The sequence below is a fragment of the Enhydra lutris genome, unplaced genomic scaffold (assembly GCF_002288905.1).
Source record: "Enhydra lutris kenyoni isolate GAN:26980312 unplaced genomic scaffold, ASM228890v2 scaffoldscaffold84, whole genome shotgun sequence".
NCBI lineage: Eukaryota > Metazoa > Chordata > Mammalia > Carnivora > Mustelidae > Enhydra > Enhydra lutris.
In genome coordinates this window covers 817,540-835,739 of record NW_019154168.1, presented here as the reverse complement: position 1 = coordinate 835,739, position 18,200 = coordinate 817,540, and the positions used below count along the sequence as shown (strand labels likewise).

The 18,200-nt window shown below is 35.7% G+C and overlaps 1 protein-coding gene across 1 annotated transcript in view; it reads left to right on the top strand.

The window, feature by feature from the left end:
• Positions 1-441: 441 nt before the first annotated feature.
• LOC111161334 (chromosome unknown C12orf40 homolog) overlaps positions 442-18,200 on the top strand; it is a 65,758-nt gene continuing 47,999 nt past the window's right edge. The window contains exons 1-5 of the mRNA XM_022524932.1: positions 442-531; positions 3,337-3,475; positions 14,092-14,224; positions 14,682-14,715; positions 15,807-15,995. Of these exons, the coding sequence (XP_022380640.1) occupies positions 442-531; positions 3,337-3,475; positions 14,092-14,224; positions 14,682-14,715; positions 15,807-15,995 (585 nt within the window). The remainder of the gene's footprint in view (positions 532-3,336; positions 3,476-14,091; positions 14,225-14,681; positions 14,716-15,806; positions 15,996-18,200) is intronic.

Here is an 18,200-nt window from a genome sequence, read left to right as displayed (position 1 = left end):
ATAGCTGATACATTAATAAACTGAAGTTGCTTTAATAATAAAGTTAAAATTTCCTTAAATTCAAATAGATTTTAATCTTTTCTATATTCTCTTTTGTTTTAGTAGAATATTGAGATATAAGGTAAGGCAAGAAGATAGCAGTTTGACCAAGAATATTGCTGTCAGATGAGAGTGTTTCGGGAATACATCTTTTCCAATGCATTGCTTTCTCTTTGCTTATGTTGATTTTATAATCCAGGTTTATTCTGTGCTTTATTATTCTTTGTAGGTCTAGAGTCTTTTTTTTTTTTAGACTGGTTTTTTTTTTACTATTTCTTGGATTTCTAAGAAAATTTTTGTGAAACAGTATATACTATAACATTTTTGTAGTTTATTTTCAGAAAATAATATAATTCTTACTATACTTATAGATTTTAATTTCAAGTCATCAGTTTAGCTAAAATGGCAGTCATTGCAGAAACTTACATCTTTTGTCTTGCTTCCTTTTTCAGTACCAGGGTTCTGATCAAGCAGGAAAGGAGAAAGCAAAAGGTAAAGAAATTATATTTTTATTTATATTAGCCTTATAAAAACAGTGGTCTTTTGAAGTGTTTTTCAAAGGCTATTAAATGCACCTAAGTAAGTAACTGGAAGACCATCCAATCTTCTCTGTTCTTGTAGATAGCTTGATTAGCCAACTGTTTTCTCAGGCAGAGACTAAAGGTCATTGTTCATTCTTGTTGTCATTCTAGTTCCAAAATATATCCCAGTCTTTTAAGGGAAGTCTGATCACTTCTCACTACTTGTGCTATGAGTACCCTGATTCAAGTCATCATTTATTGCCTAGAGTATCATGATGGCCTTATAACCTACCTTCTACTTAAAAAATTTTTTTTCTTACATCGATTTTATTATGCAAAGTTGAACATGTATATATCTTACAACCAAGCAATATATATTCAAGAGAAATTTTTCCACATGTGTATTTTGAGACATGTACAAGCTTGTTTGGATCAGTGTTGTTAAGTAGCAAAAAAGAAAGAAGGCAAGAGAGGAAGAAGAGGGGCAAGGGTATGGGGAGGGAAGGGGACCACCCAAATGTCTATTAGTAGTAGAATGGTTAAACAAATTGTGGCATACCCAAGTAATGATATAGCAGTGAAAATGTGTCAACCACATGTAATTAATGTAGATAAATCCCAAAAATATAATATTGAACAAATAACGCAACTCACAGTTTATATAAGCAGTAAGATTCCATTTATAAAAAGTTTCAAAACAGAAAAAAATATGTTCAAAGCTCACAAAATTTAAAGAAAAACAAGGAAGTGATTATTCTAAAAGTAGGATAGTTATTTAGTGAAATGATGTCTCATTGTAAATTTAACTCATATTTTCTTGATTACTAATGAGATTATCTGACATTTTCATCCATGTTTCCTCTTTTGTGAAGTACTTTTCCAAGTATTTTTTCCATTTTTAATTTGTGTTGTCTTTTTAAATTGTCTTTATATATTTAGAATTCTTGGGTTATATGTGTAGTCTGTAGCTTTTATTTTTATTTTCTTAATGTTATTTTAAGGACTGTTCTTAATTTTAATGTAATCAAATTTATCAGTGTTTTTCTGCTTTATCTTTTTTCCTTTGTAGTGTGTTCTTCACACAGCAGTTAATATGATCTTTTAAGAGGACAAATCAGAATTTTCATTCCCCTGCTTAAAAGCTTCAATTGTTTTTCATTGCTTTTAGAATAATATCTGACTTAACCATAGCCTAGAAGGACCTGAAGGATCTACACCCTGCCTACTTCTCTGACTTTCTTACTACTTGCTCTGATCATTTTATTTTAGCTACACTGGCAGTCTCTCTGCTATTCTTCTTCTCTTTGTCTGGAATATTCTTCCTCAAGGTATTTGCATGTCTGCCTTGTCAGCATTTCGGTTTCAGCTAAAGTGTCTCCTCTTAGATTGGCTTTCTCTGATCACAGCATCTAAGTAGCTCCCCCCCTCCACTTATTTTCTTTCCAGGACCATTTTTTTTAATCTTCTTTTTCATAATCTGGTATTTTCTTATAAATTTGTTTCATCTATTTCCCTTCATTAACATATATTTATCAGAAGAGAGATTTTATTACTTTTGTTCATTTTGTATCTCCTTTGCCTAGAATTGTGTCAAGCAGTAACACAGGTATTCAATAAATAAACTATAATCTGTTCCCAGATTTTTTTTTTAGTAGTCTTAACTCTGGATCATTCTTGTGAATATTTATAAGAAAGGGAAAGACATATCCTATGGCCCTTCCCTAAAATGTTGATCTCTAGTTATGTCACTCTCCTATTCTTTGAAAATGTCATACTTTCCCTTGAATATGTCATGTCTCCCTTAAGCCACTCTTCCCCAACCCTATTTTTAATCTCTTCATACCCATTAGATGACCTTATCTTTTTATTTCAGAGGAAATAAAAGCTATCAGATGAGAATTATCTCCTATGTCTACTACCAGTTCTGTAACCTGTCTTACATCTTCACTGATATTCTCTTTCCCTTCTGTGATTGTGGAGGTAGTTTCTTTAGACAAGGGAAGGTCTCTTTATTTGCAGTCTGGATTCCATCGTTCTTAAGGACTTCACTGCATCAATTATTTCTTCTCTTTCTTGCATCCTCAACAAGTCACTGTCAGCTGGAGGCTTTCCACTGATATTCAGACATATTCAGTTTCCCCCTATTAAAACAACTAAAGCCCTCTCTGGATCCTTTCCCTTTCTTGTTCTGCCCCTTCACTGTTATGTCTCATTCACTTCTCAGTCCACTCAACAGTGTAGCTCTTGCTAATGGCAAAGTAGCAGTCATGGAAGGATAGTAAAGGGAAATTAAATTGACTCTGGCTGGAGATTAGTCTCACATAGCTGCTTTTTCTTGTCCTCTTCTCATTTTAGTTAACTTTTAATGGTACTCAGCTGTGCATATCTTTAAGGCTTTTTATATCTGTAAGATAGCACACCAGGTAGAAAAACAAGTTTTTACCTTGTCAGATTTGTTTTATCAAACTTTTAAAAAGCTTTACATTTTAGATAATTTTTAATCTTTTGATACCTAGTAATGCCTTTATAAAGTTCTATTTTAAAGGCAATATATTTACCAAAAAGATTTTAAGAGGCTGTGGAATTAAGAGTTTTTAGGCAAACTATATCATCGTGATTGATTTTAATTTATATGTAAGCATATAAAGGGGGGGTGTCAAAAATATAAAAATATCAAATCAGTTAATTGTTAAATACCATTATTGGTTTTTTATTTTTTATAATTCTGTCTAAAACCGTATGGTTGTTGTAATAACTTCTTTTTTAATTATTTTAGGAATATTTTGAAAAGAAAAGATTAAAATCAAAAATGAAATTACTGGGAGTTTCATCGCCTGTCAAAAATTCCACTCTCAGTTTAGATCTCCTTAACCTATATATGGTAAATCACATATCTTGCCAGAAGAAAACACCTGGTAAGTCTTTCTGTTAGCATTTTGTTTTGACTCAATGTGATAATAACATTCAGTTTTCTAATAAATTTATAATTTTAGAACTCAAAGGATATGGAAAGTAAAATAATTTTAAAACTTGGTTGCCTTGTTTAAATAGTTACTTTTTTAAAAGTACCTTTGTTACTTTTTGCTTAAAATCTTTTTTTTTTTTGCTTAATATATTTGTATTTTTAAGTTGTGTGTTATATAAAATTAATTTTATAAGGTATGGTCAAAGTTACTATATTGCATTCATTTTAGTTACTACATTATTCTATGTACCTAAACTTTTACCTAAGTTTAGGTAAAAGAGCGGGAATAAATGTCTTTACTATCTTAAAGTATTTAGAGAATTTGTTTGAAAACGATTTTTGCCTCAGTGATTATTTTCCTGTATCACAACTTGAATAATTTCTTAGGCATTCTTGGAATGGTGACTATAGTAGTCTAATACTTCAAAAATAAAGTTCATTTTTGACTGTACTTTGAGCCTTCAAGTGAATAGAAAGTTTAGTCAGAGTATTTTTTTTCTCAAGGGAACTTGTGTCTGATATTTAATTTTTAAAATAAGTACTAAAGTGAGAGGTTAAGAAATTAGACAGTTCTTAAAGGAGGGATAGAAATTGATCATAATTACTGTTAGTATCTCCTCTTTTCCTTTCTCTGCCATTTTTATTCCTTAATGCAGATGGCCTTTACACAAGCAAATTTAGTTATAGTTTAGACGTAAATATGTTATATATGGACTTTAAGAATAAAAGTTTTCTTGTAAATCTGTTTGATGTATTTATCTTCTTTTTCTTCACTTAGGTAATGCAATGTTAGCCACAGTCATGACGTTTTACATTAAATTCTCATATTTTATTTATCAGAGCTAAAGTTTGACCTGTTACCAACCTGTATTTCCCTTACTCCCTAGTCCCAAGGCCCTGCAACCACTTTTCTACTCCCTGTTTCTGTGAGTTTGAGTTCTTTTTTAGATTCCATGTGTAAGTGATCCCATGCTCTATTTGTTTTTCTCTAGCTTAATTCAGTTGACATAATGCCTTTAAGATCCATCCAAGCTCTCATAAATGGCAGGATTTCCTTAATGTTCATGGATGAAGAATATTTCATCATATATATATATATATATATATCACATGTTCTTTATCCCATCACCCATTGACAGACATGAGGTTGTTTGCATATCTTATATCTTGCCCATTGTGAATGATGCTGCTGTAAACATGGGACACAGGAGTACAGAAATCTCCTCTGCTTCTGCCTTCATTTCCTTTGGATATGTATAGTTAGAAGTGGGATTGCTGAATCATGTAGTTTTACTTATAATTTTTTGAGGAATATATATTATGTTCTCCATAGTTGGTCCGCCCATTGGCATTCCTATCAGCTGTGCACAAGGGTTCCCTTTTTCCACATCCTTTCTAACACTTGTATCTCTTGCGTTTTTGATGATAGTCATTCTAACAGGTGTGAGGTAATATCTAATTGTGATTTTGATTTGTATATCCCTGAAGATTTCATGTGTCTGTTGACCATTTGTATGTCTTCTTTGGAAAAGTGTCTATTCATTTCCATGCCTATTTACAAAATTAGATTGTTTATTTTTTTGCCAAGACTTGTATGAGTTCATTATATGTCTTGGAGTTTGAACGCTTATCGGATACATGTTTTGCAAATATTTTCTCCCGTTCCATAGTTTTTTTCATTTTGGTAATGATTTTCTTTGCTGTATAGAAGATTTTTAGTTTGATGTAGTTCCACATTTGTTTTTGCTTTTGTTGCCTTTGCTTTTGGTGTCAAATCCAAAAAGTCATTGTCTAGACTGATGTCAAGGAACTTACCCCTGTGTTTTCTTCTAGTTTTGTGGTTTTCGGTCTTATATTCAACTCTTTAATCCATATTGAGTTGAAGTTTGTGTATGTTGTAGGATAGGGGACCAGTTTCACTTTTTTTCATGAGACAGTCCCGTGATGGCATTTACATTTATGTATTTCCTTTCTTCCTCACTTTCTTTTCATTTATACATTCGGCATGTTTATTGAGTACCTCCGTTATTGAGTACTTCCATAAGTAGTGTACTGGATGTTGGGAATAGAATAGAAAATGCAGGGGTCAGGACACACTGTCCCCAAAATAAGGTATGTTGGCATACTAAGGATTTTAAGCAGAAGGAATTTGAGAAGCAGTATGTGCAGGAAGGATCCTCATGTGAGAAGTGTCCTCCCTACACCTGGAGGAAAGGGACATCTTTATCTCTAAGACAGAGGGACACTGAGAAGAATCTAAACAAATATGCCTTGCTATTTCCTCCAGTTGGCTACACTTAGTTTAACACTCCTTTTTGTTTGATCACATTTTCTCACTACTTTTCATTCTCCATCGAACCTAGCATAAAAATGCTCAAGTTTAACCACTTCTTTGGGTCTCCATTTCCTTATAAAGGTTTCCATTTAAAATTGATCTGCCTTTTGTTATAGAGTCCCTAGCTGAGAATTAGAAAGGTAGAAGAAAAAGATATTTTATTTTCCCTACAAAAGCATAAGTTTATTAGTAGATGGTATTAGGAGGTGGGACCTATAGGAGGTGGTTAGGTCATGATGGTGGACCCCTCATGAATGGAATTAGTGCTTTTATAAAGAGACCCCAGAGAGCTCTCTTTGCTCCTTTCACTGTGTGGACATAGGGAGAAGACAGCTCTCTATGAGCCAGGACTCAGGCTCTCACCAGACCCTGAATCTGAGAGCACTTTGATCTTGGACACTGCCTGGCTTACAGACAGAAATAAATTTCTGTTCATAAGTATGCAGTCTAAGGTATTGTGTTAGAGCAGCCTGAATGGACTAAGACACTTAGCTAAAAGGAAGGGCAGTGGTGCAGCTGGGCCTCAGAGACTGCTTGAACTGGGGACTTGAATACCACCAAAATTTTTTTTTCTCACTTTAGATACTGACTTTATTCTCTCAGATTGTCTTTTTCATTCAGGCTTGAAATGTGACCTTAAAATACTAATATTGTTCATCTCTCCTGTTTTGCCACAAGGGAAACACTGAAAGTTGTTTCTTTGGTTCTGAGTTTTTTTTACTGGAAGCATTTTACTTTGCCCTACTGGTGCCAGTTCCTAGCATTGGAATAATTATTTATAACCACAGAGATGTGATCCTATTATTGATTCACCTTGAGTCAGATGACTGCTCTTAAGTCGATTAGTTTTTCTAGAGACACGGTTTTATCAGAAGATAGGAAGTTCTCTATTAGAACCTTATAGTTGAAGCGCTTTGGTGGCTCAGGCTGGTTAAGCATCCAACTCTTGGTTTTGGCTCAGGTCATGATCTTGGGTCATGGGATCAGGCTCTACCTCGGGCTCTGTGGTCATCGCAAAGTCTGCTTCAGATTCTCTCTCCCTCTCCCTCCTGCTCTCTCTCTTGCTCTCTCTCAAATAAATACCTTTTTTTTTTTTTTTGACTCTTTTTTTTTAAATTTTATTTTTCATAAACATATAATATCTTTTTATCCCCAGGGGTACAGGTCTGTGAATCGCCAGGTTTACACACTTCACAGCACTCACCATAGCACATACCCTCCCCAATGTCCATAATCCCACCCCCCCAACCCCCCTCCCCCCATTAACCCTCAGTTTGTTTTGTGAGATTAAGAGTCACTTATGGTTTGTCTCCCTCCCAATCCCATCTTGTTTCATTTACTCTTCTCCTATCCCCTTAACCCCCCATGTTGAATCTCCTCTCCCTCATATCAGGGAGATCATATGATAGTTGTCTTTCTCCGATTGACTTATTTCGCTAAGCATGATACCCTCTAGTTCCATCCACGTCGTCGCAAATGGCAAGATTTCTTTTGATGGCTGCATAGTATTCCATTGTGTATATATACCACATCTTCTTTATCCATTCGTCTGTTGATGGACATCTAGGTTCTTTCCATACTTTGGCTATTGTAGACATTGCTGCTATAAACATTCGGGTGCACGTGCCCCTTCGGATCGCTACGTTTGTATCTTTAGGGTAAATACCCAGCAGTGCAATTGCTGGGTCATAGGGTAGTTCTATTTTCAACATTTTGAGGAACCTCCATGCTGTTTTCCAGAGTGGTTGCACCAGCTTGCATTCCCACCAACCGTGTAGGAGGGTTCCCCTTTCTCCGCATCCTCGCCAGCATCTGTCATTTCCTGACTTGTTCATTTTAGCCATTCTGACTGGTGTGAGATGGTATTTCATTGTGGTTTTGATTTGTATTTCCCTGATGCCGAGTGATGTGGAGCACTTTTTCATGTGTCTGTTGGCCATCTGGATGTCTTCTTTGCAGAAATGTCTGTTCATGTCCTCTGCCCATTTCTTGATTGGATTATTTGTTCTTTGGGTGTTGAGTTTGCTAAGTTCTTTATAGATTTTGGACACTAGCCCTTTATCCGATATGTCATTTGCAAATATCTTCTCCCATTCTGTCAGTTGTCTTTTGGTTTTGTTAACTGTTTCCTTTGCCGTGCAAAAGCTTTTGATCTTGATGAAATCCCAATAGTTCATTTTTGCCCTTGCTTCCCTTGCCTTTGGCGATGTTCCTAGGAAGATGTTGCTGCGGCTGAGGTCGAAGAGGTTGCTGCCTGTGTTCTCCTCAAGGATTTTGATGGATTCCTTTCTCACATTGAGATCCTTCATCCATTTTGAGTCTATTTTCGAGTGTGGTGTAAGGAAATGATCCAATTTCATTTTTCTGCATGTGGCTGTCCAATTTTCCCAACACCATTTGTTGAAGAGGCTGTCTTTTCCATTGGATATTCTTTCCTGCTTTGTCGAAGATTAGTGGATCATAGAGTTGAGGGTCTATTTCTGGGCTCTCTATTCTGTTCCATTGATCTATGTGTCTGTTTTTGTGCCAGTACCATGCTGTCTTGATGATGACAGCTTTGTAATAGAGCTTGAAGTCCGGAATTGTGATGCCACCAACTTTGGCTTTCTTTTTCAATATTGCTTTGGCTATTCGAGGTCTTTTCTGGTTCCATATAAATTTTAGGATTATTTGTTCCATTTCTTTGAAAAAAATGGATGGTACTTTGATAGGAATTGCATTAAATGTGTAGATTGCTTTAAGTAGCATAGACATTTTCACAATATTTATTCTTCCCATCCAGGAGCATGGAACATTTTTCCATTTCTTTGTGTCTTCCTCAATTTCTTTCATGAGTACTTTATAGTTTTCTGTGTTTAGATTCTTAGTCTCTTTGGTTAGATTTATTCCTAGGTATCTTATAGTTTTGGGTGCAATTGTAAATGGGATGGACTCCTTAATTTCTCTTTCTTCTGTCTTGTTGTTGGTGTAGAGAAATGCAACTGATTTCTGGGCATTGATTTTATATCCTGACACTTTACTGAATTCCTGTACAAGTTCTAGCAGTTTTGGAGTGGAGTCTTTTGGGTTTTCCACATATAGTATCATATCATCTGCGAAGAGTGATAGTTTGACTTCTTCTTTGCCAATTTGGATGCCTTTAATTTCCTTTTGTTGTCTGATTGCTGAGGCTAGGACTTCTAGTACTATGTTGAATAGCAGTGGTGATAATGGACATCCCTGCCGTGTTCCTGACCTTAGCGGAAAAGCTTTCAGTTTTTCTCCATTGAGAATGATATTTGCGGTGGGTTTGTCATAGATGGCTTTGATAATATTGAGGTATGTGCCCTCTATCCCTATACTTTGAAGAGTTTTGATCAGAAAGGGATGCTGTACTTTGTCAAATGCTTTTTCCGCATCTATGGAGAGTATCATATGGTTCTTGTTCTTTCTTTTATTAATGTGTTGTATCACATTGATTGATTTGCGGATGTTGAACCAACCTTGCAGCCCTGGAATAAATCCCACTTGGTCGTGGTGAATAATCCTTTTAATGTACTGTTGAATCCTATTGGCTAGTATTTTGGCGAGAATTTTTGCATCTGTGTTCATCAAGGATATTGGTCTGTAGTTCTCTTTTTTGATGGGATCCTTGTCTGGTTTTGGGATCAAGGTGATGCTGGCCTCATAAAATGAATTTAGAAGTTTTCCTTCCATTTCTATTTTTTGGAACAGTTTCAGGAGAATAGGAATTAGTTCTTCTTTAAATGTTTGGTAGAATTCCCCCAGGAAGCCAACTGGCCCTGGGCTTTTGTTTGTTTGGAGGTTTTTGATGACTGTTTCAATCTCCTTACTGGTTATGGGTCTGTTCAGGCTTTCTATTTCTTCCTGGTTCAGTTGTGGTAGTTTATATGTCTCTAGGAATGCATCCATTTCTTCCAGATTGTCAAATTTGTTGGCGTAGAGATGCTCATAGTTTGTTCTTATAATTGTCTGTATTTCTTTGGTGTTCGTTGTGATCTCTCCTCTTTCATTCATGATTTTATTTATTTGGGTCCTTTCTCTTTTCTTTTTGATGAGTCTGGCCAGGGGTTTATCGATCTTATTCTTTCAAAGAACCAGCTCCTAGTTTCGTTGATTTGTTCTGTTGTTTTTTTGGTTTCTATTTCATTGATTTCTGCTCTGATCTTTATGATTTCTCTTCTCCTGCTGGGTTTAGGGTTTCTTTCTTGTTCTTTCTCTAGCTCTTTTAGGTGTAGGGTTAGGTTGTGTACCTGAGACCTTTCTTGTTTCTTGAGAAAGGCTTGTACCGCTATATATTTTCCTCTCAGGACTGCCTTTGTTGTGTCCCACAGATTTTGAACTGTTGTGTTTTCATTATCATTTGTTTCCATGAATTTTTTCAACTCTTCTTTAATTTCCTGGTTGACCCATTCATTCTTTAGAAGGATGCTGTTTAGTCTCCATGTAATTGGGTTCTTTCCAAATTTCCTCTTGTGATTGAGTTCTAGCTTCAGAGCATTGTGGTCTGAAAATATGCAGGGAATGATTCCAATCTTTTGATAACAGTTGAGACCTGATTTAGGACCGAGAATGTGATCTATTCTGGAGAATGTTCCATGTGCACTAGAGAAGAATGTGTATTCTGTTGCTTTGGGATGAAATGTTCTGAATATATCTGTGATGTCCATCTGGTCCAGTGTGTCATTTAAGGCCTTGATTTCCTTGTTGATCTTTTGCTTGGATGATCTGTCCATTTCAGTGAGGGGAGTGTTAAAGTCCCCTACTATTATTGTATTATTGTCGATGTGTTTCTTTGATTTTGTTATTAATTGGTTTATATAGTTGGCTGCTCCCATGTTAGGGGCATAGATATTTAAAATTGTTAGATCTTCTTGTTGGACAGTTCCTTTGAGTATGATATAGTGTCCTTCCTCATCTCTTATTATAGTCTTTGGCTTAAAATCTAATTGATCTGATATAAGGATTGCCACTCCTGCTTTTTTCTGATGTCCATTAGCATGGTAAATTCTTTTCCACCCCCTCACTTTAAATCTGGAGGTGTCTTCGGGTTTAAGATGAGTTTCTTGTAGGCAACATATAGATGGGTTTTGTTTTTTTATCCATTCGGATACCCTGTGTCTTTTGATTGGGGCATTTAGCCCATTAACATTCAGGGTAAGTATTGAGAGATATGAATTTAGTGCCATTGTATTGCCTATAAGGTGACTGTTATTGTATATTGTGTCTGTTCCTTTCTGATCTACTACTTTTAGGGTCTCTCTTTGCTTAGAGGACCCCTTTCAATATTTCCTGTAGAGCTGGTTTGGTATTTGCAAATTCTTTCAGTTTTTGTTTGTCCTGGAAGCTTTTAATCTCTCCTTCTATTTTCAATAATAGCCTAGCTGGATATAGTATTCTTGGCTGCATGTTTTTCTCGTTTAGTACTCTGAATATATCGTGCCAGCTCTTTCTGGCCTGCCAGGTCTCTGTGGATAAGTCTGCTGCCAATCTAATATTTTTACCATTGTACGTTACAGACTTCTTTTCCCGGGCTGCTTTCAGGATCTTCTCTTTGTCACTAAGACTTGTAAATTTTACTATTAGGTGACGGGGTGTGGACCTATTCTTATTGATTTTGAGGGGGGTTCTCAATCTCCTGGATTTTGATGCTTGTACCCTTTGCCATATTGGGGAAATTCTCTCCAAGAATTCTCTCCAATATACCTTCTGCTCCCCTCTCTGTTTCCTCTTCTTCTGGAATCCCAATTATTCTAATGTTGTTTCGTCTTATGGTGTCACTTATCTCTCGAATTCTCCCCTCGTGGTCCAGTAGCTGTTTGTCCCTCTTTTGCTCAGCTTCTTTATTCTCTGTCATTTGGTCTTCTATATCGCTAATTCTTTCTTCTGCCTCATTTATCCTAGCAGTGAGAGCCTCCATTTTTTATTGCACCTCATTAATAGCTTTTTTGATTTCAACTTGGTTAGATTTTAGTTCTTTTATTTCTCCAGAAAGGGCTTTTATATCTCTCGAGAGGGTTTCTCTAATATCTTCCATGCCTTTTTCGAGCCCGGCTAGAACCTTGAGAATCGTCATTCTGAACTCTAGATTTGACATATTACCAATGTCTGTATTGATTAGGTCCCTAGCCTTTGGTACTCCCTCTTGTTCTTTTTTTTGTGGTGAATTTTTCCGCCTTGTCATTTTGTCCAGATAAGAGTAGATGAAGGAGCAAGTAAAATACTAAAAGGGTGGCAACAACCCCAGGAAAATATGCTTTAGCCAAATCAGAAGAGATCCCAAATCGTGAGGGGGAGAAAGGTGATAAAAAGAGGTTCAGAAAGAAGAAAAAAAGAAAAAAAGAAAAAAAAAAAGAAACAATTAAAAAAAGAAAACCAATAAAGAAAAAAATATAAAAAGGAAAAAAATATATATATATATTAGATAAACTAGTTAAAAAACGTTAAAAAAAGAAAAGGGTAAAAGTTAAAAAAATTTAGCAGAAGAAGAAAAATAAATTGAAAAAAAAAAAAATTAAATTAACTGCGAGGCTAAAGAATCATGGGGAGAAAGCCATGAGTTCCGTGCTTTGCTTTCTCCTCCTTTGGAATTACGCTGCTCTCCTTGGTATTGAAACTGCACTCCTTGGTAGGTGAACTTGGTCCTGGCTGGGCTTCTTGTTGATCTTCTCGGGGAGGGGCCTGTTGTAGTGATTCTCAAGTGTCTTTGTCCCGGGCGGAGTTGCACCGCCATTACCAGGGGCCGGGCTGAGTAATCCGCTCGGGTTTGCTTTCGGGAGCTTTTGCTCCCTGAGCGCTTTCCGTAGAGTTCCGGAGGGTGGGAATGAAGATGGCGGCCTCCCGGTCTCCGGCCCGGTGGAGCCGAGAGCCCGGGGCCCCACTCCTCAGTGCGCCCTCAGAGAACAGCACCGATTTACTCCCGTCACCCTGCCTCTGGCCGCGCTCCGAGCTGACCGAGCCTGCGACCGGTTCAAGGTAACCCCGAGCTTAGAGCTCACTCCTTGGCTCTGTCTCTGTAGCCGGCTTCCCCGTTCTAATACCTGTAAGCTCTGCGACACTCAGACACCCCCGATCCTTCTGTGACCCTGCGGGACCTGAGGCCACGTTGACCCTGCGTGTGCTTCACCCCGGTTAAGCCTCTGGAGCGATGTCCCTCAGCGGAACAGACTTTTAAAAGTCCCGATTTTGTGCTCCGTTGCTCCGCCGCTTGCCGGGAGCCGGCCCCTCCCCCCGCGGTCTATCTTCCCGTCGCTTTGGATTCACTTCTCCGCCCGTCCTACCTTTCAGAAAGTGGTTGATTTTCTGTTTCTAGAGTTGCTGTTCTTCTTCTCTTCGATATCCCGTTGGATTTGTAGGTGTTTGCAATCTTTAGATAAGCTATCTAGCTGATCTCCTGCTACCTGAAGTAGTCTCAGCCTGCTACTTCTCCGCCATCTTGACTCCTCCAAATAAATACCTTTTAAAAAAGTGCGCGCGCGCACACACACACACACACACACACACACACACCCCACCCCCCCACCCCTATGTAGTTGGTATTTGTGAAAAAGCATTACCCAGAAAAGGAGAGTAGTTAAAAAGTACTGAGCAGGGGCGCCTGGGTGGCTCAGTGGGTAAAAGCCACTGCCTTTGGCTCAGGTCATGATCCCAGGGTCCTAGGATTGAGCCCCACGTCGGGCTTCCTGCTCAGCGGGGAGCCTGCTTCCTCCTCTCTCTCTGCCTGCCTCTCTGCCTACTTGTGATCTCTGCCTGTCAAATAAATAAATAAAATCTAAAAAAAAAAAAAGTACTGAGCAGACCAAATAGTGATATCTTGTATAAGGAGAGAAAAGGCTTCTCTTTTCATAAAGTTTGAAAATCTAGTAAGAGAGAGAGAGAATTAATCGGGTATAATAAACCATAATAAGTGCTGTAATAGAGAACATACCTAGTGCTGTGGGCATGTATAACATAGCATCTGGTATAGTCTGGGGATCAAGGAAATCTTAGAGGAAGAAAATAAATAGAACTGAATGAGTATAGCACCTTTCATGAGGACTATGTAAGATAATGAAAAAGAGATGATTTGAATGATCTGTGATAGTTTTTAGTACTGTAATGACTTCTAGCATCTATAGAATATAGGTAGTTTTAGGAAGTTTCTAAGATATACACTTATTTAATGAACATTATATATCAAACATTGCTTTTAAAGATTTTATTATTTTTAATTATAATTTTTTTCATTATAGAAACTGTGAGAAAACCAATACATGTGAATATGCATAGAGACATAAAAATGCCTCTAAGAAAGCATAATTTGGAACTTCCAATGTCACCTCACTGTGTACCATCTAATCTCTGCATTGATGATATAAACAACAGGTAGGTTTTAGCAAGATTGTATATTATTTAGGTATTTAAACAGGTCATCATCAGTACTGTTTTATTCATTAGAAAATGTACAAAGGACTTTTCTTCTAGCTCTTGTTTTTGTTTGGCTGTTAACAGTATTATTAAACTATTAAGGCTTTTATCAGATGAGCTAATGTCCATAGTAAATGTTTTTATGCATAGTTTGGCTTTCCTTATCCTCACTGTGTTTCTCTAGTAATAATACAATTTTAATAAATAAAACTCTAAGTAAATGAAGCTAAATAAAACTCTAAACTCTAAATAAACTTTAAATAAAACTCTAAATAAATGATTTAGAGTTCTGTATGTTTTTGTGTAATTCTGTAAAACAGTATGAGTTTTAAATATATATATGAAAAGGTAGTCAAATTTATTGCCAGATTTTTTTAACCTTAAAATTTTCTTTTCGTTTTTATATACTGTTAAGACTAGGCAGCAAGAAAGAATTTGCCCCAGTTCAGGTGAGACTTAAAAAATTTTTTAAGTTACTTTAATAATTGTGGCATGCTACCAAATGATAGAAATTTTTTGAATATCAGGAAAAAATATTCTTTAAAAATTTTTATAGTCTTTAAAATTATTTTTAAAGTTTTTAATGTATGGAACTTATACCTTAAGTATATTTTAACTGTTTGCTTATGAGAAACACTTTGGAGTTCTGGTAATGTAGATTAGGTCTATGTGTACATAACTTTTGTTACTGATGAGCTTCAAAAGATAATTTGTTTGGGGATTCCTGCTTTGGGTTCATCTGATCATTGAGAAATTCATATCTTCTAGCTTAGTGACCATATGATTTTATATCAAATTGTGATTTTCAACAGTTATACCAATCCCAAGATTATTTTTCTTTCAGTGTACTGCAGATAATCTTTTTAGTAAATAAAAGTTTAATAAATTAGAAAATATGTAGATTGCGATAAAACCATAAAATTTTAAGATCCAATGATATTATATATATATTTTTAAAGATTTATTTATTTTAGAGAGAGAAAGAGAGCATGCACGGGGGCTGGGTGGGGCAGAGTGAGAGGGAAACTTAAGCAGACTCTCTGTTGAGTGTGGAGCCCAATACGGGGCTCAGTCTCACAAGACTGAGATCATGATCTGAGCCGAAACCAAGAGGCAGATGCTTAACTGACTGTGCCACCCAAGTGCCTCAGGTCCAGTGCTACATTATTAATTATACTTTCTTTGCTTTGAATTGCCAAAATTAAACTGCATCAGAGAATGATAATGATACTAAAATCTCTTGGAAATCTTTTTAGCTGAATTGTGGGTCAGTGAAACTCAGATTTCTCGTCATTTGGAGACATGGTGTGAAGCTTGGAGATTGAGGGGACCATAAATGAAAAGGCAGGTGGAAAGGAGCTCTTCAGTATAATTTTAGTTGATAACCTCTCTTGACTTAATAAGTCCTGTGAATTACTCATGACTTGCTTTTCCTTGGAACATTTTCTGTAATCTGTGACCTTTTTTCACTCCTATTTTTACTTTCTTTTACTCAATTTTATATATTTTATCAGATCAAATGGTTGTATCTTCTTTATAGTTGCCACAAGTCATGAACTCATATAGAATGCTTAAACCACAGTTCAACAGCATAGAAAATTGTATTTTTGCTCAACCATCTTTTTCAGCAGAATTATCTTCTAATAGGAATATTACAAAACAAAATTTCATTCTCAGAATAGCACCTAGTCCTCAGAAAGTTGCATGTGAGAAAAAGCAGAATGAGCAGGTACATTTGAATCACTAGTCTTAGCATTTTATATCATTGCATTTTTATGATATGCTCTTTTTTTCTGGTCTTGTGGACTTAAAAATATTAGTTGTGAATTTCTGTAAATAGAGCCAAATAAGGATATCAACTAAATATAATAATTCCTCTTTGGTCAAAATTTAATTGTCTCCTCTGTAGAAGATAATGAATCCAAAAACTGGAATCTTCTTTAAAAATCTTTGAAATCATCATCCTTTTGATCTCTGTCAAATAAATAAAATCTTTAAAAAATAAGATAAAATGACTAGTGAAGTTGAAAATATTTCAGTGTGTTTATATAATAGTTGATAATTGTAATCACAGTAAATAACTAGTTGGTGATGTGATGGTGGCCAGATAATCATGATATGGAAAGGGCCCTGTGAATTGCAGTATATAATCTCAGTGATGTCGTAGTAGTCTGTTAAAAAAATGAGTTGTGATCGTTTGGTTCTTTTTATGATTTGACAGATGACAACAGGTTATATGCACTTGAATTAAAACTATACAAATGTGTTTATATAGATAGAGATGTGTAGTGCTAAAATGCTGTTTAGTCATTGTATTCTCTAAAGTTAGAAATCTGAAAACATCCAGATTTTAAAATTCGGAACTATATCTGCCATAAACTATAAAAAGTAGTCATTTTATTAGACTATATAGAGTTTAAAAAATAAATAATAAGTTATGACTATTATGCTAATATATAATGGTAGTGGGGGAAATGGTTATTATATAAACTTGATGTCTTATTAATGGGAATATTCAGTTTTGAATTTATCCCATTTTTAGCATGCATTGGTTTTATGCCGTATTTATATATTTGTCATTTATAATGAATTTATAATTTATAAATTTAAAATTTTATAAGTTACAGTTACATGTGATACATTGTATATATGATATTAATGATAAGATTCAGTTTTATGGAAGTATTAAAGTATGTTTTCTCTTTTCCAGAGAAGAGAAAGTATTATATTCCAGTGATAGATGTTAGCCTTATTAATTTAAGGACCCATTAACTTTGGAATGATGAAATGAAAAACATTTATTCAGTTTGTATTTTACAAGACTAAAATTTGCATTGTAGATAGGTTATAGGATAGAGAATGTAACTCTCTGTAATCTCTACTTAAATAATCTCCTATTTTTAGGCTGCAGGTTAGTGACTATCTTCAGAGGGGTAAATAATATTTATTATTTTTAAAGATTATATTTATTTTGTCAGAGCGAGCAAGCACAAGCTGGGTGAGCATTAGGCTGAGGGAGAAGCAGGCTCCCTGCTAAGCAGGGAGCTCAGTGCAGGACTGGATCCCAGTACTACGGGATCATGACCTGAGCCAAACACATAACCAACTGAACCACAGAGGAGTCCCAACAGAAGAGAAAATTAAAAAGAGAGGCTAATGTTCCTGTCCAAGGTGTAGTGGCAAATTGTTAAGTTTTAGAAAAGTGTTTAATTGCTTATTTGGAGAGATTTCAAGAAAAGTAAGAATTAAAATGAAACTATAAAATACAAAAGAAAATGGGTTGAAACAACAGGTTAGAAGAAGAAATGGGCTGGGACTCACTGATCCCTAGAGAAGTAGTGCTGAGCCTACATAAAGTATTCTTTCCTCTTTTGGTTTGTTTGTGTGTCTCTCACTTCATGGGATGACTTCGTCTCTGTACCTCTGTCATTGTTCCTGAGGTTGAGATAATGAGGTGTATTACCAGACTTTATTTTTAGCTCTCCCTGACTTTGGACTCCCCCTTTTATTTCCTAAGACTCTCAGTATCTCTTTTTGTCTTCTTTTTATCCAACTTTGTGTCAAAGATTGTTTTTGGACTTCTCATTTCTGTTTCATGGCTAATAAATATAATATGCTATAGATGTAAATTATTATTGCTGGATAGATTAGTGTCAGACCACTATAATATCTTTATGTGGTACCTTCTACATTAAAAAATGGATTACCTCATCTCTTTTCTACAAGTCGCCATATGTTCACCATTTTGCACTCAGTGGTATTGATATTCAGAAAGATTAAAGGAGCATTCTAAAATTACTCAGTAAATGGAGAAAATGGAGATAAATACAGCTGTTTTTTGGGGAAAAATAATTTTCTTTCAGAAAATTTGCTTGAAATTCTGGTGTCCCATATATATATATACATATACATATGTATATATATGTATGTATAA